The sequence below is a fragment of the Mesocricetus auratus genome, unplaced genomic scaffold (genome assembly GCF_017639785.1).
Source record: "Mesocricetus auratus isolate SY011 unplaced genomic scaffold, BCM_Maur_2.0 Super-Scaffold_100023, whole genome shotgun sequence".
NCBI classification, from domain to species: Eukaryota; Metazoa; Chordata; class Mammalia; order Rodentia; family Cricetidae; genus Mesocricetus; species Mesocricetus auratus.
The window spans coordinates 15,996,672-16,017,340 of NW_024429204.1; the positions used below are offsets into that span (position 1 = coordinate 15,996,672).

Below are 20,669 nucleotides of genomic sequence, written 5' to 3' on the forward strand. Positions count from 1 at the left end.
TTCTTTTGCTTTATTATTATCAAAGATACAAATATCTCCTCGCTCAAGGACTAGGAAAAAGAAACCAAATGGCCAGAGGTCAGGCCTTTGTAACCTCTCCCCACCCGCCAGGCCACAGTCACTCCACTCTGGTTCCATTCTCCTCTAGATCAGTCAGACTTCAGACAGTTGCCTGATAACGGGTGGTTCCAACACTTCAAAGGCAGGAAGGGACCTGCCTGGCAGGCAAGGATCAGCCGGGCAGAGAGCTCAGGAATAGGTTTTGGACTTAAGTGTTGAGCTTTGTCTTTTTTCACCCTAGCAACAGGGGTTGAAGGAGGAAAGATACCTTGCCAAGTCATTCCACATCTCATGGTCTGAGAGGAGCAAATACTACTTGTCCCTTGAGAGATGGCATTTAGGGTCTTCCATTCAGAAAGAAAGGGAAGTGTCTTTGAGAAAGAATGTGTCTTCCATGGAACTCAAGTTCAAGGTCTTTGGTGTGGGCGCAAATTGCTCTTGGATATGTGTTTGTAATTTATAGCAGGCGTGAGTGGGTACCACAGTTGCTCAACCTAATAGCCAGCAAGCAGGTCTGAGATTTAGTGAGCAGGCACCCTGGGCCAAGCAAGACTTTACAGCCAACTACTTGCTGGAACCCCAGCACCACTTTGGAGGCCTCCATCAGTATATGTTCAGAGGAGGGCAGAATGCACAGGGCTGAAGCCAGAACTCCGATCTGCTGTCACTGTAAGTCTTCCCTGACTGTAAGAAGGAATGCACATTAGGAAAAGGAATTATCTACCTCCACTAGGAAGAGAAGAGAGAAAACAAGTAATTATGCTGTGTAAAAGAAATTTCATGAAACACAAACCCTAGCTATGGAGTGCTGTAGAAGGGGTTTAAATCACAGAAAGCCGGTTCATTTCTCTCTCAATATTTTACAGTCTTTCACAGTATGGCTGAGTGCTTCTCAAAACTGAGTGCAGTTTTGCCACAGGGCAGACAACTGGCACTGTCTGGAAGACATTTCTGGTTGTCACTCATGGAGGCTACTACTAGCATTCAGTGAGTTGAGGTCATGACCCTGCTAAACACTTAGGTATGCATAGGACAGCTCCCCAGCAAAGACTTCTCCAGCTTGAAATGTCAAACGTGCTGAGGTTGGTTTAGCAGACACAGATCTTTGCTTATTTTCTATTCTTGGCTGTGAGCCAAATATATCACTCTCAAAATAGGTCAAGATAAAAACCAACCTAAGTGGGCCTCTTATGTGCACAAGAAATAAGGCTAATTTCAAACCTCTCTCCTCTCTTCTATTCATCATTTTCTCATTTTATTTGATTTTATATGCAATGCAATCAAAACCCTTAAAACCAAAAATCACTTCTAACTTCTAGAACCCTCACAGGCATGCCATTATAAGAATCAAGATGGGATGATTTAGGCAGATATGCTCAATTAATTAATTAATTAATTAATATGCATGCAAGAAGTTATAAGAGGAGGATAAGGGATGACTTATGTGGTCATAAAACTAAGCTTTGCCATCAAGGCTTCTGGTAGGAGATACCACATGGAGTTATGGTGGTACTGGTTCCATTTCTATCCTTCCTTGTCCCCAAGAGACTTAAGAGGGTATCTTCTCACTGAGAATGTGATTGAGGAATCAACGCTACCCTCCGGCCATGTGAAGATGGAGGTCAGAATCTCTAACAAGATGGTGTCTGAATGCCAGAGAACTTACATGAAACCGACGATATATATCCCTGTAACTTCTCACATGGCTGAGAAAAGTAGAAACCACCATACTGTGAAGGTTAGCTTTTTGTGTCAGCTCAACTGAGCTGCAGGGTGCCCACACATGTGGCTAGCTATTATTCTAGTGTCTGTGGGAAGATATCTGTGTGAGAGACCAACGCTTGAGTTGGTAGGTTGGGAAAGCTAATGACCCTCCATAATGTGAGTAGGCCTCAGATTTGAATTGGCAAGATTGAGCAATTGATCATTCATGTTTTCTGTTGTTTGTTGGTAGGACATTGGTCTTCTTTTGCCATTAGATACAGACTTAGAGTGGAACTATACTCTTGGCTCTCAATCTTGGAGATCATGAGACTTTTCTGTTTCTATAATTTAGTGAGCCCATTCCTATTCTAAGTATGTCTCATATATGTTTGTATATGTACATATAAACATATGGATGTACATACATCATTTGATTGTTTTCCGTTTCCATGGAGATCTCTGAGTAATACAGTTTATAAACAGTTGTCACCATGTGCCTAGCATCACACTCAGAACCTAGGTCTGTTCTGCAGCAACAAAGTAAGTGAGGGTACTACCTCCACTCCACAGATGAAGAAAGCCAGGCTTAGAGAAATAAATAACCTAGGACACGCTGTGTCCATGAGGCCTGCTATAACCCTTGCTTTGGCTAAGACATGCTCGGGTGCTTGTTTATTCCAGAATGAATGACAAGCAGGAAATGAACACACAGGAGGGAAGGATTTTGTCACCATCTCTCATCTCCCGACCGCATCATTTCTATTTTCCTACTAGAATGTGGTTGGCTCCTGGTATGGTAAGAGGAAGCGTGTCTCTGCTGCCTGACTCTGCAGTTCTCACGGGCTCCGGGGAGTTCCTGAAGGATTCAGAACAGAGGAAACAAGCTCTGGTTTAAAACTACCGAGAAGGAAAGGCCGTGTTGCTTGAAAGCTGAGACTTCTCTTTTCCTCACTTCTGGGCATGAGGGCAAGTGGGTGAGCAAGCAGGATGGGAAGACATTGGACTTGTTCACTTACTGTCATGAGTAGAACTGCTGCTCAGTTCTACAGGGCTGAGGAATCATCGTATGTTTAGCTAGCTCTAGTTACCCTACTCTGATTATTCTATGTACACCTGAGATTACCACAGCGCATCCTATAAATAAATACATGTGTGAATAATAGTTTATTTTATTAAATTTTTTTTTACAAATTTCAAATCTCTCTCTTTCTCTTTCTCTGGTGCATGTGTGTGTGTGTGTGTGTGTGAGAGAGAGAGAGACAGAGAGAGAGAGGGAGGGAGGGAGGGAGAGAGAGGGAGAGAAGGAGGGAGAGAGAGAGGGAGAGGGAGAGGGAGGGAGGAAGGGAGAGAGAGAGAGAGAGAGAGAGAGAGAGAGAGAGGGGGGGGGGAGATTATGTGAGGGAAGGAGTACAGTAGCCATATCATGTGTGACTAGATGAGATTTCCTTGCCGTCCACTTTGGTTGAGAGCCTTCTTGTAGTATATGGCTGCCTAGACCAGGTTAGCTCCCTCCCAAACTCCTTGGGATTCTCCTTTCTGTGTTTCCCGTCTTGCCACAATAGCACTGGCCTTAGAGTTGTGTGCACACCACCTCTGGCTTTACCTGGATTCTGGACCTCACTAGGTAGCAGCAAGTTCTTCCCTCATCAAGCCACCACCTAAACCTGTAAACTTAGAAGTCTGACTATGGAAAACAAACCTAAAACAAACCTTTCGGAGAAATCAACTCTGCTTCCCACAGGTTTAATTGGGTTTCCAGCTTCCAGGATTTAAAAACCGACATTTGCACCACAGGTCTTCCCACTTGCCTGCGTGAGACTCACCTCAGGGAACGTCTCAAGATTTTCACTTTGTCTAGCTCTCTCCCCCTGTACTGGATCAGAATGTCCAGGGGGAGATTGGAAAGCTATATGTTTAACAAGAGGCGCAGTGATGCTCATGAAGCCAGGTTGGCAGCAGGCCATGAAAACACCCACGTCTTTCCCCCAGTATTTAAATAGTAGTTATTTGTCCTTCAGACAGAGAAAAGTGGTATCGGCTGTGGGAAAATGTGCTTTATAGCCTTGCTCTTTTCATATAACAAAATAACAAGAACCCTGGATATAATACAAGGCAGTGATCCAGTGTTGGGTTACAGAGTAGGGCGGGCAGGAGAGGGTTTGATACTGTGCACGGTATCTGCCTTACGCAAGGTTCCGGGGACCTGGACATGGTATATCTCTCCAGGTCTTTATGCGTCCTGCAGGCTTCCTCATGCACATATTCCTCCGGACACTGCCTGAAGTGATCTACACTGCTTTGAGGGTGTAGGACTCGAGGGTTTCAGATTCCTAGGACGGAACTATATTAGAAGCTGCTTTGTCATGTACTAGCATCTCTGGATGATATGTCTGTCTCTAGGCTAGTACATCATGGTGTTTAGAATCTTCTAGGGAGTTTGCGACACTGCTCTGAGCTCCACAAGGGAGGAACTGGATCTATTCCTTTTAGAGGACAGCCATAGATTTGACTTTCTGACCATGTTGCAGGGGAAGGTGGTATTTATTGTCTCTCGGCAAATTACTATGAACCTCAGGCTCCTTCAGGGAAAGAGTATGTTTCACTCTACCCTTTGTGTGCTGTGGTGGAGAAGGCGGCGAATATCAAAGCTGTTCTTGACATGTTTGTGGAATGAGATGCCTAATGTGCAAATGAACATATGAAGAGAACTACATGAGTGAGGTTAGCAGGTATGAGTGGAAGTTGGGGGTGGAGTGCCCACTCTTGTTCTTTAATGAGAGTTGGGGTAGGGATTTCAGTACATGGAGCTATCTAAAGTTTATAGTATTTAGGGTATCTATTGCCTTAGGTCTTTAGGAATGGTTTCCCCTGGAAACTAGCCAGCCCCCACTCTGCTTATAGTTATAGTGAACCAGATACCAGCTGACAGCAGGAGATGCTCACCTTGTACCACACAAATATGAAATGATGCATTTTGGGGAGAAAGGACCATCCGGCCAGCTGCTCTCACCGGGGATGCATTTGTACAGACAATTAGTCTGCGGTAACCCCGGTGATTCCATCCTTTGCACTGGATAGATGTGAGCGTCTCAAGTCATTACGTTCTGACAGCCACTCTAAAAGCCCAAACAACCTTTCCGGGAAAAACTCAGTCCACTGGCACCAGCAACAATGAATCAAAGAGAGAGCACAGGTATGTACCTTGGAGTTTAATCCCAGCTGCCATGGAAATCCCCCACCCCTCCTCTACAGCATCAGCCAGCTGGCTGGGGGCATTCTGAAGGATTGCTTTCCAGTTTCTCTCATTGCTTCTGCACCCCAGCTTACTCCATCACAGAGCACGGAGCCCTGCTTGCCTGCTTGTCAACTGTGGGAGCAAACCTAGCTTTTCTTTCTTCCTTGCTTCTTTATTCATTCACCCATTCTCCCCTGCCTGTTTGCCCTATTTAGCTCTATTTAATCTCCAGAGCTTCCCTGTTGGCCAAACCAGCAGCTCCTACCATGGAAAAGTATTCTTACCTAAGATTCTCTTCTTTAGAGAAGGAATGATAGTAAAATCCTCTCCAGTTTCCGAAGCTTTCTCAAGAGAAAGCAGAAAGAACTCTTCTGCAGGAGTCTACAAGGTGCACTTAGTGTTTCTCTTTTTGAATCCCTAGTATCAAGGGGGCTAGAAGAGTCTCTTCATGAAACAGTGCCGTGCAAGCTAAAAGAAAGCCAATAAAGGTGACAACCAATGATGGACACACTCTCAGAGCAGAGGGGACCTCAGCAAGTGACTCTTAGCTTTCAATGTGTGATGGATCACAGGGCAGCACATTGTTGGCCATGCAATTCTACAAGTTCTCAGCTGACACCAGTGTCACTAGTACAGGGACCACATTCTGAGTGGCAAGGTCAGGGGGCTCCCAACCTGCTGTAGTACTGGACACTTCAGACTTTCACAGTCCTAGCTGTCCTAATGCAGTAGTCATTAGCTGGGTGTGTTCACTGAGGAATTGACACGTGAGCAGTGCATGAAACAATTCCCTTTGTGGCAGCGGCAGTGTGTGTAGTATATATGATAAGTGTATGCGGGTACATGTATGTATCCATGCACTCTAGTGCAGGCTACTTGACATGTCTGATTCCGATTCCCTCCATTTCATTTTAAGTTCATGAGTGTCTCACTGAACCTGGGACTCACTGCTAGACTGGCTGCCCAGGTAGTCTCAGAGATCTATCTGCCTGTGTCTACTTTCCTTAACACTGGAAGTACAGGCATGCCTGGATTTTCACGGGGGTGCTGGGAATTGAACTCATGTCATTATGTTTGACAACAAGTGCTCTCAATCCTCTGAACCATCTCTCCAGCCTACGGAGATTGCTTTTAGCTTTAATTTTACTTCACTTATATTTACATGTCTGCATGTGCCAAGTGGCTACTACATTGTAGAACTGAAAACTAAGACAGAGACTGAGCACTATGGCCTCAGAAAAGGAAGTCCCCCAGCAAGGGGAACTCCCTGTGCTGTCACCCATATTATAAATTTGTTCTTGTCCACACCTGCCTCCTTCCTGTTCTTGTCAGTGTGGCTCAAGGCTTTCTCCCTGCTTTCATACAAGTTCCCAGAATCACTGTATATACAAAATGGCAATTAAGGAAAACTCTATAAACATCCCAAAGTGCAGAAGACTATCTCGTTTACTTAAACCTCTTGGACTTGGCAAAACCAAGCAAGAAACCTTGGGGGAAACAGAACGTTTGTTACGAGCTGTTCAACCTCAGAGTCTGTCTGGCAGGGTTCTGAAGCCAGGATCCGAGGTCGCAGTGCTGTGGGTTTTGGTTCTTGGGCCTGGACACAAGGGACAGATGGAGGCAGTGGATGAAGAAGAGAATAGCAAAAGAAAAAAAAAAGGCACTCAGTGCAAAACAAGTCCCCCCGACATATGAGAACACTGTGACAGTAGTGAAAAGGTTGGGCTTGGTTGGTTTGTCTAAACTGGAATCAGCAGCTTACAAGTTTGTGTTACAGTTAACGAGATTTGGAGATGTTCCCTGGGCTAGTGACTACTCATTTCCATTGAGGAAAAAAGTTATGAGGCTTGGATGTCTTAATGATAACAGATAATTTCTCTGTGTGGGCAGAGCTACAAAGCGTGTTGCTATGAAACTGTATGGATTGGGCACTTTCTTTTGCGTACACAGTTTGCCCTCAAAGAATCCACTTGGCATGAGTTCCAAACCTGCTTGGGGACTCTTGTGATTAATTGCTTAAGCTGGCTGGTGGCCATCAGCGGGACCTTGCAATTTACCAGTTTCCTCGCGGAATCATGAAGCTGAAGGTTTAATGGAATTTCAGGTAACAGAGCCCAGATGTCCAAAAGTATGATGCTTGAGATTTCACCAATTTGCAAGACTACAGAGCTTAAACCTTACTTATTTCTGGCTTAGATGGGTCCTTCCCATCTTTACGTAATCGTGGACCAATCAAATGCAAAGGCCTTCACCTTGACATACATATCCAGAGAAGTCATTCACACACACGCACTCACGCACACACGCACGCACGCATGCCCGCACCTGCAGCCAGTAGTTCAGACACAAGCTCCCTGTCTTGCAGTCCGGGCTCTTGAGGGCAGCTTTCTGCTAAGGATATGGCAGTTAGCAGCTCTCGTCCCATCTTACTATGCTTTCACACATTTAATTGCCTTTCAGTCTGTCAGGGGCCAAAGGAAATGGGCTGGGACTAGTATTATTGTATCTATGCAGATGAGGAAGCCAGGGTACACAGAAGAGAAGGGACAATAGCAACTCACATTTGTGGCACAGTGTCACATAAGAAGTACTGTTTCAATGGGGTTCATGTGAGTCCTTTCTTTGAAACCTCATCACAGCCTGGGGGTTGATATGATTAGCGGCTCCACTTTGAACCGGGAGAACTCAAGAACAGAGAAGCTGGGACAGGCAACTCCTAATTGATGGAGGCTATGTGGAGTGAACCATGGTATTCCGGAGCTATTCTTGTTGAGCCTCTCTTGGTCTGTTCTGGAACTCTGTATGATTCTGTTGAGCTAATAGAATAAACATCATTCCCCGCATGGTGCAACTGACTATTGAACTCTGTGCCCAGATCAACATCTCCTATCTATCTCCCTTTCTTCCCACAGTCTTCCTTTGACTGTGCTTGAACCTATGATTCTACTGCATCTGCTTCACAAGGCTGGGACTGTAGTCATGTGTTACCTATTATAGCCCCAGATTCTTTACTAGTTGCCATCTCATGCGCTGTACTAAACACTGGACACATGGAAAATGAATATCAAATAACCCTTGCTCGTATCCTCAGGCCATGCCTGGGATGCTGAGCCACATTCATAGGAAGAGCCCATGACTGTACAGCGCTCTGCGTGCTTGCATGGAAGGGAAAGGTTCCTGAGGCGCGAGGAGACAGAGGAGTACTGGTTGCTGTTTACAGATACGACTCGGAATTCTGTCCACTCTCTCCTCCGATTTAAGACACTTCATGGAGAAGGGGACTGTATTGCATGCATCTGAGGTCTTAGTATGGTCTTTTCTATACTAAAGAAAGATCGTATAAGAAGTGATGGGATCCCCACGTTATGGCAGAGGCAGTAGAGGGGACTCTTCTCCTATCATGGCTGTGGTACTAAAGACGAGAGAGGTAAACCGTTGTTGCTGCCCATGCTTTCTCCACATGGCACTGGCCCAGGCAAGGGAAAGGACAGGAAACCCCTGGCACACTTTGCACATCAGTGAGCATTGCAGGGTAAAACTATGGCTTAACTTCTGTAAGATGTCAAAGAATGCTTAATGTACTATCTTAAAATAACAGGTTGGGAAACCCTCTCCAAACCTACTCCTGCCCTCAAGGACTGCAAAAGCATTTAATATTTTAAATTATTCCCATTTCAGAATCATGACTGATTATTCAGTATTGTGTGGCCCTTATAAAACAGTCTGAACAAATAAGCATTTTTCATTTAGCTACCTCTAAAGAGTTTCGGTTTGGGGCATTGTTAAATACATTTTATTCAAGCTGAAGTCTGGTGGGGTTAGGGCTGGCACCAAGCAGCATCTCATCCTTCTAGAACCAAGCTAGGCTGCCTTACAACCGAGAAGCATCGGGTTCGAGGATGAAGGCAACAGCTTTGTGGACTTTGTGACAAGTCCAGCTGCTTAATCTCTTTGAACCATCTGAGCCACAGCCTTCTCCTCTGTAAGTAAAGGGAATCCAGATGTTTTGCAGGCTGTTTTTTGTTTGTAAGATCTATCACCATATTTCTTCCCATCTGTCTTAGTTAGGGTTTTACTGCAATGACAAACACCTTGATTAAAAGCAAGTTGAGGAAGAGTTTATTTCACTTATATTTCTAGCTAACAATCAACTACTGGGGAACACAGGTCAAGAATCAACAAGGAAGGAACCAGGGGGCAAGAGCTGACGCAAAGGCTATAGGGTACTGCTTACTTGTCTGCTCCCCATGGCTTGCTAAGCCTGCTTTCTTAAAGAACCCAGGACCACCAGCCCAGGGATGGCACCACCTATGATGGGCTGGGCCCTCCCACATCAATCACTAATTAAGAACATTCCTACAGGCTGCCTAGACCTGAATCTAATGGAGGCATGTTCTCCATCGAAGTTCCCTTTTCTCAGACGAATCTACCTTATATCGAGTTGACATAAAAACTAGCTAGCACACCATCCAAGCTGCATTTAAAAAAATGTACCAATAAGACAGAGCAACGAAAACACTCTACCAATTAAACTATGACAGAACACTTTGATGGCCCAACCCAAGGAACAATATCAGCCTGCTATTGCTTTACAGTTTCTGACTTCTGTTCTGAAGAACCTAGCAATTTCTCTGCCTTCAGGTACCAGCTTCATGTGTGATAGGCAATCCCTCTGCATGTATTTCAGTAATAAAACTCGACACACCTTCATTTATTTGTTATGTATTCCTATCTGAGTGCAAATCTCAGGTTTCAGCTTTGCAAAAACATATAAAGCTGTGGTTATACCTTCAGTGTCAAAATTTGCCTCATTGATGATGCTGTTTCATGACTTTTGGCTTACAAGATACATTTTTGCTTCAATGCCAAATTATAGTATAATATTTCAGAAGCTGTTTTAAATAGCAATTAAACTTGGGTGAAGTGATAAAAATATGAACAATCATAGCCAAATACTTACACACAAGACTGCCACATGACCTCCGGTTGTCATAAGCCTCTCTAGACTGTAAAATGTACAATTTAGAAATGTTAGAATTATGGAAAAATTGCATCTCAAAGACACTGGAAAACAGTAACTTAAAGTTTGTCTACATGGGACAGATTCAGACTCCCTGAATGTGGGTGTCAGTAAGGAGGCCTAGGCATACAAATGGACTTTGGGTGCCCATCCCACATTGAGGGATGCTCTCTCAGCCTGGACTCTTGTGGGAGGGCCTAAGGCCCTGCCCTGGATGAAATGACAGACTCTGCAGATCCCCCATGGAGGGCCTTACCCTCCCTGGGGAATGGAGTGGGGATTGGGTGGGGGGGTTGGGGGGCCTAGGGGGAGGGTGGGGGAGGAGGGGAGGGAGAGGGAGCTGGGATTGACATGTGAAGCAAGCTTGTTTCTAATTTCAATAGAAAAATTTGTTTTGGGGAAAAAAGAAATATATCATAATGATTATAAAAAAAAAGAAAGTTTGTCTATCATAGGCTTTGTTCCCAGTGGATACACAACAAATCTTAAGTCTCTTCTCTTTTAATAAGGAGTGACAGCGTGGTGAAGATCAAAAGAGGGTACTTGGTTTGTTGGATTTTAATCTGATTTTTTTGGAGTATAATTCATATTGCAGGAGCTATGAAACCATGACTGGTCTCATGGTTGCAAATTCTATGGCATAGCTTCTCTTTTTACCTCTCACTGAAATGTGTCTTTTGTACCCGGGTCAAGCCTGTCGTGAGTTCCTTCAATAGAAATATGACAGAGATGCTAATATGGTATTTCTAGACTTACTTTCTGGGTGGAATGGAAAATTGTTTCCTTTTCCTTTTTCAAACATCGCCACATACAATCAATAATCCCAGAAGCTACATAGAGAGGCTCACATCGGGGAAAGCTGAGTGTCCAAACTGACACCTACACTGAGCAGTCAGACTACCTGCCCATCATTTGAGCAAAGCACCTGGGCTGCGTATCCGCAGCCCCAGGTTATGGGACAGGGAGTGGAAAAATAAGAGGTCCTTATGAAACCGTTTCTAATTTTCAAAATTATGCCTGAAGAGTAATTGATGTTTGGAGCCTCTGAGATATGGTACAATGTGTTATGTAGAAATAGATAACAAAAAGTGGCTTTGAGCAAGGCTTGCTCTAGAATCTTAAGAAGCAGAACCCGGAAGTGAACTTAGATCCACTGCTTACCGAAGTGAAACCTTCACATGATCATTCAGCACATTGGAGTTACTAGGCTAAACTCAATGTGTGTAGTAAGGAAGTTTAAATTCTAGAGGCTGGTGCTTGGAAGATGTGTCTGCTGTGTAAGTATGTTGATCTGAGCTCAACATTGTAGTGTATGCCTGTGACTCCACTTTCGGGGTCAGAGGTTAGAGACAGGTGGATTGTTGGAGCTTGTGGCCAGCCATCTAGTCAATTGGTGAGTTTCAGGTTCAGTAAGAGACCCTGTCCCCAAAATATGAGGCATTAGAAGACAACCAACATTGACTTCCTGCCTGTACACACAATACATGGTACTACACTCCCCAAATGCTCTGATTCCCTGCACAAGATTGGGTCATGTTAATATTTAGCCCCAGGCTGATGAAGAGGCTCCTAACATCCTACTGCTTCCTGAGGGACTTTAGTGGCCTTAATAGTTATGGGGTGGAGGGTGTCATTTTCATGAGGGGTGTAGCCACTGAAAGAGAGCCTGTGCTTTAGTAAGTAACCTCTACCCTATGCTCATCCCTAATTGAACTTAGTGGGTCACACATTAAAAAAAAACCAACCACCTCAAAACCCCCACCCTCACCAAACAAAAAACAAAGCAATGAGAGTAGAAGGGACACTTACTGAGATGAAAAGGAAGGATTTAAGTGGGCATGGGACAGAGACAAGAAAGGGGAGTGGGGTGAATGACTCAAAATCTGTAAGTGTATAAAACTATCAAACAATGAATAATTTTTAAAAAAGTAAAAGTCACCAAGCATCAAAATAACAACAATAATATAAAGTTAGACAAATTTCTTGGCACATAATGAAGCCTCCAATAAATATGAAAGACAGACAGACAGACCATAAGAAAGAGAGAAAGAAAGAAAGAAAGAAAGGAAGAAAGGAAGGAAGGAAGGGAGGAAGGGAGGAAGGGAGGGAGGGAGAAAACAAAGAAAAAAGACAACTTGACTCTCACAGAAATGTCTTTTGGTGACACTAATGTAATTCATCTTTAAATAATATCTGTTTTCTGGCCAGGTGTAGTGGCACATGTCTTTAATCCCTGCACTCAGAAGGCAGAGTGGATCTCTGAATTAAAGGCCAGCCTGGTCTACAGAGCAAGTTCCAGGCCAGCCTGGGTTACACAGAGATCATCTGTCTCAAACTCCCTCCCCCAATAGATACACGCTGGACATACAATAGAGTCAATAAAAATTACTTATAATGTATTTATACCTACTTAATATAAATTACTTATATTTATATCTACTTGATGTAGAGCTTTTAAAATTAAAACAAAATAAAAACACAAAGGCAGAATTTGGGGCTGGAGAGATTGCTCAGTGGTTAAGAGAACTTCCAGGGAACCTCTGTTTGGTTGGCAAAACACACATGGGCATTTCCCATGCATCTGTAATTCCAGTTCTACAGGATCTAAAGCCCTCTCTGACCTCAGTGGGTACTGCATGCACGCAGTGCACATACATGTAGCCAAGCACACATGCATACACACAGAACAAATGCATCCTGTAACACATATAACATGGTAAAACTTTTCATATTTGTTTAAACTAAAGTTAAGGAGACAGACCTTTTTTTAAATCTCAGAGAAATATACCACACATACATACAGGATGGGATTTATATGTAAGGAAGTGGGAAAAGTAATTGAAGTCTACTTAGCATTGGATTCCATACAAACAACTGTTGTTTCCTTCCTTTAATGATACAGTATGTATACATTTATAATTCTTCCCCACAACTTGGTAGCTGATGACACTGCTTATTTCCTGAAGACAAGCCTCGAAGTAACAGACCAGGGCAAAGTGCGGTAGAACAACGGTAAAAGAGGAAGACAGAGGCCAGACAGGACCAGTCTGCAGGTAAGAGGTTAAGCAAGGAGGCCAACAACCTGCAGTCAGTATCTCACAGAAGAATTTATCTGGATGTCTTAAAAAATCTAAACAACAACCACATTAGATGAATTCGGTTTCTCTACATGGGAAATATATATTTTTATTTCTATTATAAGCCAAGCAATAATCAAATCCCTCTACTTCAAAAGTTCAGTTCTGACAATTTCAATAATCCAAGACAGGTGTTAGAAAGCCCTAGCATCTGTAGGACAAATCTGGCCTACCATATTCATTGTAAATAAAGTTTTATTGGAACACAGCCACATTCATTTGTTTATGCGTTGCCTACAGCCACTTTTCAAATTACAACGGAAGAGTTGAGCATTGCTACAGAGACTGACTCACAAGCTCCAAGTTACTGCTCGCTTCTTTACAAAACAGTGTACAGACCTGTGATAAAACTCAATCTATTACTGCCACATATTTGTTAGGGAGAAAACTTCGAGAAGCTTATAAATTACAAGGGAAAGAGCTGCCACTATTTTCTAAGTATGATCCATTTGTCTTTGCTCAGAAGTTCTGTGAAGTAAGGTAGCAGGACTGAAGTAGTCAGGACCAACAGACAGTACCCATTAATAGTAGCTGGTAGCCGATTGGACAACTGGGAAACAAATAGCGACAACGTGTATCTATTCAGTGCAGACTTCCCATGCTGTAAAGAATAAGTGATGTGTATAACAATAGGATTAAGAGATTTATTTGGGGGTCCTAAAAGAGTAAGTTTGAACAAGATGGAGAACTAAACTGTTGGAGTTTATTCTCAACATTTCTTGATGAAGTATTAGTTATGTGTCGCTATGTGGTGTGAGACTTAAAATTGCTGACATGACCCAGGGTGTAGTGTGTGCATGCTAATATCCATCCACTAAACCCACTCTCCATGTAGCTTTCTGATGCTGGTTCCTGCTCTCAATAGCCCTCTCTTAGATCATTGCATTCGCTCTTCTTTCATCTCTAGCAATCTTACTTCTGCTATAATCTATTCTTTCTCTCCCTATTCATCCTTTTTTTTTCTTACACAGTATTTCCTGTAGCCCAGGATGATCCTGAATTTACTGTGCAGCTAAGGCTGATCTTGAACTCCTGATCTCTCTGTCTCTACCTCCCAAGTGCTGGGATTACATTTGTGTGCCATCAGGGGGATTTGCTGTGGTCAACTTGCAACTCCTTTACCCCAGTAGTATCCCTCCAAGGCTCCTTGTCTTGCTCACCAGCTTACTCCAAGTGTACCCCACCATGGACAAAGGACTGTGGTACAGAGGGAGAGTGAGAACCGGGTGAGAGAATTTTTGCCAGCCACACAGTTGAAATGTTTGAAAGGAAAGTCATGCAACTAACATTATTGCATGAAATAGTATGAAATATTAGCAGGACAAAATATTCGTCAGATTTCATAGGAGAGGACTCACTTACACTTCCTGCTTCTAAAGAGCCTGAAACCTGAACCATGTCTTGCAAGGAAAACGAAATCATGGAGAATTCTAGGAAGTCAATGCTGAGGTTTATCTGCATTTGGGAGCTTCCTGACTCTCTGTTCCTTATGGGTAAACTCAGCACACACGGCAGTATGTGAAGCCCTTTGAATCACAACTCATGTCCTCACACCCATAGTCCTCTCAGAAATGAGCTCTGGCCTAATTCTTGCTGGTGTTTTCGTGACTTGGACTTTTGGGCATGCTATGCCTTTGGTCCTCACACTGCCCATTGTTGGTCTAAGTTCTCCATAGGGCCTAGCCATGGGGCTCTCTCACATTGTTTGGTTATATGTAACATTGCTAGTCAAAACTAACACATACTTTTTGTCATATCTCATTCATGGGTCAGGTCCTGCTTTTCTATGCTGGTCTGAAGCCAGAAAATAAGTGATCTGATGACAGGTTCAATATTAAGTTGTTATGGGGGCCTAAGCACATCTCCTCATGGTGTTTTCTTTCCTGTTGCTTTAAATTTTTGTTCTGTGGTGGATCAGAATAAATAGTTCACAGACTTTTGCAGGGGTTCATACAATACTTTTAATTACTATTTTAAGTTTTTAGCTATCAAAGAAACTTTATGGAGTATGAAACTTTGATATATCTATATCTATATCTATCTATTTAGGAATGATTAAATCAAGTAAATTAATATATAAATCACTTTTTAAAAAGTAATAATTCATTTATTTTTATCTTATGTGCATTGGTGTTTTTCTTGCATGTATGTCTCTGTCAAGGTGTCAGATTTTCTGGAATTGGAGTTTCAGACAGGTGTGAGCTTCCAGGTGGATGTTGGGGGATTGAACCTGGGTCTTCAAGAGCAGTCAGTGCTCTTAACCTCCAGTCCAAATATATCAATCATTTTGCACATTCCTTTTGTGGTAAAAACTTTCAAGTCTCCTCCTTAAGTTCATCTATATTCATGATTCATTTGTATTCATTATTAACTTTGGCTACCATGCTACCCAACAATTCTCAAAAACCACTTTCCATCATCCTGCTGCTTTCTACTTTCTCTAAGTCTTTGATAATCACTATTCTAGCCTCTGCATGTTGTGTTCAGTCATATGAGGTTCCACACATAAGTGGAGTTGTCTGGCTTACTCTAGATCAGTTCCTTGTGCTACGACAATAAGCAAACAACTCTCAAATGATCTGTTCCATTAAGGTTTTAGTTTAAAGTAGAAATCTTACTTCAAAATTACACAAGGTAATTTTGCTAACATTCTTGAATGGATCTGAAGACAGCAACAAACTTTAACACCTTCTCAGTCAGAAACCCAGGTCTAGTTCCCCTCCTTTTGAATGCACACTGGCTTCTAATGGCTTTGACAAGAGAGTGATGGTATGGGGCTGAGATGCTACAGCTCCAGGCTAGAAGAGGACTGGAATTCACATTTCTTACTACAAGTCCAACCTCCCTGCTGAAAGACCACATGGAGAAGCCAAGCCAGCAGCTCCCTTGGGTCAACCCTGGTAACAGCATGGTATTACCTGGGAGCTAACTACATGTGAAACTATGAAGAACTGAAGTACCTTTTTACTGAACATTGCCTCAACCCTAAAAATGGTGAGACATACTAAAACGGTTGTTGTTAAAGTCACTGTTAGAGGTAATGTGTTACACAATAATAGAGAAAGGTGGGAGAGTTTCTGTCTGAGTTTCCCTCTGAATGATCTCATTAATTATTTTAGAGTCATGGTATACATTGAAAATAATAAATCTAGGTTAGCATCTGGGCAAACAGTTGAGCCTTCTCAGAGATGGAGTATCAGCCTGAGAATTCTGGGCCTAAAGCTGTGTCTGGTAGCTTGCACACCATTCCTCTCAGGGTTGAAAAAGGTGGGTATCCATGTGGTCTCTCAGCGGTCTTGGTGGATTATTCATTTTACAAAGCTATCTATACATTTTCTTGACCAATATACACAATCTGGCTGTAGTTCTGTATTTTGTGATTTCTATGGATGCTAGGTTGTGGGATATTTGACAGTTCATATGAAAGCCTCATTTCAGGGTCAGATCTGAAGATTGTATATTCTTAGGGAGTCTTCTTTTTAATTAATTAGAGGGTCTATTTTTAACTAATCACCACTTTTTTCTAGCATTGTTACCATATTATAAAGTTAGTTTGTCAAAGAATTATTCTCAATTCTTACTTGTTTTTATTTTTAAAATATACATTTTATTAATTCTTTGAGAGTTCCATATATATGCATAATGTATTTTGGTCACATTCACCTATTTCTCCACTAAAGTCTTCCATATCTACTTGCCATATTCTTATACTCTCCTCCACACCAATTTTAAGGTCTCTTTTATTTGTCCAGTCAGTGCTGTCCATATACTCATTGGTATGGTGTCATTGGTATGGTGTCATTGGTATGGTGCATAGTTGACTTACTACGGGTCACACCCACACACAAAAAGTGAACCACCCTCTCCCAGCAGCCATCAACTGTGAGTGGCTTCCCACTTAACGGTGGGGGCTTGTGAGTCTTTCCCCCTTCCGTGTAGTATTGACAGGCTTGATCTTGTAAGGGATTTATGAGAGCTTCAGCTGCTCTACGTTCAGGCAAACAGTGGTCCTGTCATGCCTGGAAGATACTGTTTCACCTTGGTCCTCCCTGACCTCTGGCTCTTAGCATCCTTTTACCCCCAATTACCATCCATCTTTCAACTTCCTGCCTCAAGCTGTAGAACCAAATGGAAATAATTATAATACGTGCTACTTTTGAAGAGATACTCCATCTAGACTTGGCTTACATGAAGATCAAAGCTTTCCCCCAAATAACTTTTCTAATTTTTGGATACAGCCACTTTGTAATCAATCTGTCTTTGTTCCAACTGTCTCAGAGGTTTAGGAAATGAGGTGGGAGACATTTTTATAGATAAGACATATGTTGCAATATCAAGATATAAAGACCTTCAAAACACCTGAATGTGCTTTTTAAAAGAATAAAAAACAGGAGGGAGAATTACTTGAAATTAAACCGAGATCAGAAGAGTAGCGTTGAGCAATTCAAGACCTATGGTCAAAGGAAGTAAGGGTCTAGATCCTCTTTATGCTCTTGTCTTTCTAGTTAATATTTGACACCATGTAATGAACAAAACACAAATTCAAAACTTTGTTGGTTAAAATGATCTCTGCTCATAAGAGGCTCACAGTCTTGGAGGTTAGGGGTAGAGTAGAAAGAAAAATAAGTAGGTACATTATAACAAGAAGAGAGCTGTTGTACTAGTGGTTGGGAAACATTGTGGGAAACACATAGTTATAAATCATAAGCAAGCAGTGGGAAGGGCTATTTAAGCAAAGTAGAACACTGCTTTGAATATCAAGGAGATGACAACATTTCTGAAAAAGTTTGCTTGAGGCAGATGTAGATGAATGAAGAGGCAGAGTTCTTTCTGGAATGGAATGAAATTATATACATATCTATCAGATATGGCTTAGTCATAGGATGAGTTAATTGACTGGAGGATTGGGGAGAAATGTGGTTGCAGCAACCTGCAACCTAATCTGGTGTTCCGAGTCAGAGCATGAAAGGGCACGCACAGCAGCCCAACAGGCTTAAGTTTTTGTTTCCAATCATGTAGGCACTGAGAATCAGGAATATTCTGGAACCCTGGGTATACCATAATCATAGCTTATGGTTCAGAAATATGCCTTTGTAGCTTGTTATAGTTCCCCTTCTATAGCTGTTGGAACAATTATTTGCTTACAACTATACTGAAGAGCAGGGTACCATGGGAACAAGGTCTAAGTTTTCTATTGGTCAGTATGAGGTACCATGCCTGGCACTGAGATGGGGTTCAATGATGATTTGACGATACTTCAAATCACTGAGCATTACCTTGCAATGAGGAAAAATGAAAGCCGAAGCCAAAAGGGGGTTAGAGACATCAGGTAAGAGAGAGAAGTGTTGACATTTCAACCACGGAAACCCAGCATTAGCTTTAAGAAGTGTAGTGAGGGCTCCTGTGAGGTGTCTAGAGTTCCTGATCAGAAGAAAGGAAGTTTTGAAATAAGTCAGGAAAAAGGAAAGAGGGTCGGGCTTTTTGGAGAGGGGAAGGAGACAATCTGTTGTAACATGTGTACAGGAGATGCCCTTAGGGCATCCTGGTGGAGCATTCCTGTAGGCAGGCGGCAGAATATACCATGGCAAGAAGAGAGGAGAAATTAGAAGGCATTGGATGTAGACTCTGATTTTCTAGTTATGTGGATTGGGTGCCATGAATGTCTCCTATGTCAGTTTCCTTATTCATAAAGAGGAGATGGAAAAAAGCTCTGTTACTGCTGACTCAGGATGATTTGATGAAAGTGTATGCAGAAGTGTGTTTGAAGGCGGTACAGAACTTTCTGAAGAGTTGAAGCGCTAGCTGTTGTGCTAGCATCCAGTATTGTAGTGCATCCCTCAATGTAACCTGGTATCAGTCAATCCAAGAGCATGAGTGTAATGGCCGTGATCCAGTCTCCCTGCTGAAACATAGTCAAGCCCTCTTCTATTGATCAGTAGCCTTGGGACTTCAAGACAGCAGAGTAGTTTGTGTTTATTCTCAGAACAATCTTTCTTTCCTTGTCTTCTATGAAAAGTGACATTTCTAGTTTCAGAAAAATGAAGAAATATTAGTATGAGGATTTCAAGGTGTGTCCTGTTGCTGGTGCACTCAAATGTATTCTCTTGACAGTCAAGGAAGCACTCTTCAAAAACACAAACCCAACCCTTTCACTCCAACGTCTGCTTGCTTCTCAGGTTGATGCTGTCTATTTTAGATGCCACCCAAATTGTATCAGGTCCCAGTGGCCTGAAGCCTGATTCTGAGATAGACCGACTGACACATGCTTCTTCCTGTACCATCTGGAGTTCCCTGGGACACATTGAGTAACTGGAGCAAAAGGCATCTCAACACTGTGACATTCTATAACTTCTAAGGTTCTGTAAGAGATGGTGGCTTGGAACTGAAAAGGGTTCTTGAATCAGAAGACTGACTTTAAAATTCCCTGATGTGAGCAACCACAGTTGTCCTGCCGGGAATACAAGGTAGACTTGTTGGCAGTCACTTTATGGGAGGGAATAGCCCCAATCCTCAAAATGAGCCTCAATTCCATGGGGGGAAGAAAAGCTGTTTGTGAGATCAATATGGCTATATCTTTTACCCGTCTCAAGTTCTTTGATGTGATGTAAAAGCAATAATGTGCCTGGGAATGAACTCATAAACAGTTATTCGTTTTATAGCACAATAAAAGTGCGGCAAGATTGAGTTGGGAGTTAGGCAAAGAATTGGGCTGTGATAAGGAGATCTGGTTTTTCTTGCCAATTTGCTCATCATGTCATCTTCTGTAAATCATCATGTGGCTCTTGACCTCAGATTTTCCCATCAGTGCTATGTATACAGGACACTAGCATGCCAAGCAGTAACAGTGGCAGCTGAAGTATATACTGAAGGCTTCCTATTTTTATTTTTCAGGCAGGTTCTTGACTATGTGGTCGAGGCTGCCCTCGATTTTGTGACCCTACTGGCTTTAACCTCTTAAGTGCTGGGATTACAGGAATGCACTACCGTATCCAGCCAGGATCTGCTTTGAACTTGGGATACATTATTGAAGAACAACAACAGCAACAAAAGACTGAAGAGATTTTTAAGTCTTAAGGAGCTCACATTCTGTGAGAAGACGCAATCTTAAATGAGAAAATTACACTGTACATAGTCAATAAGTGGTTTTGTTTGCTAGAAATTGTATGGAGCTGTATTAAGGAAAGATACGTAAAGGTGCTCAGGTAAATTTGGAATGTGTTTAATGGTGGGAATGAGTTGATGGCAGGCTCTGGAGAAGCTAGGTTTTCACCCTGGCTCAGTGGCTTCTCTCATTCATCACGCCTAAAACAAGCTCTCAAATTACACACTGGTTGGTAGAAATCATTTAATCAGGAAGGTCAGAGGGAGTGCATAGCACTTCCAAAGAGGTTACTATTATCCCTATTTTCTAACTCCACGTTCTAAGATTAAACAAAAAAAAATCAAGGATGTTCAATAATGGGTGTTATGAGGACAAAAGATGTACTCCATGATCTTGAAGAAAACTGGATAC

The 20,669-nt window shown here is 42.5% G+C and overlaps 1 protein-coding gene across 2 annotated transcripts in view; it reads right to left on the bottom strand.

The window, feature by feature from the left end:
* Positions 1-20,669, bottom strand: part of Samd12 (sterile alpha motif domain containing 12) — a 439,420-nt gene that overhangs the window by 13,403 nt on the left and 405,348 nt on the right. Inside the window, exon 5 of one of the 2 annotated variants that reach the window (XM_040730491.1) lies at positions 9,960-10,005. The exons of the other annotated variant lie outside the window; for it this stretch is intronic. Within the exon in view, the coding sequence (XP_040586425.1) occupies positions 10,001-10,005 (5 nt within the window). The 3' untranslated portion in view covers positions 9,960-10,000. The remainder of the gene's footprint in view (positions 1-9,959; positions 10,006-20,669) is intronic. 2 annotated transcript variants of the gene reach the window in all.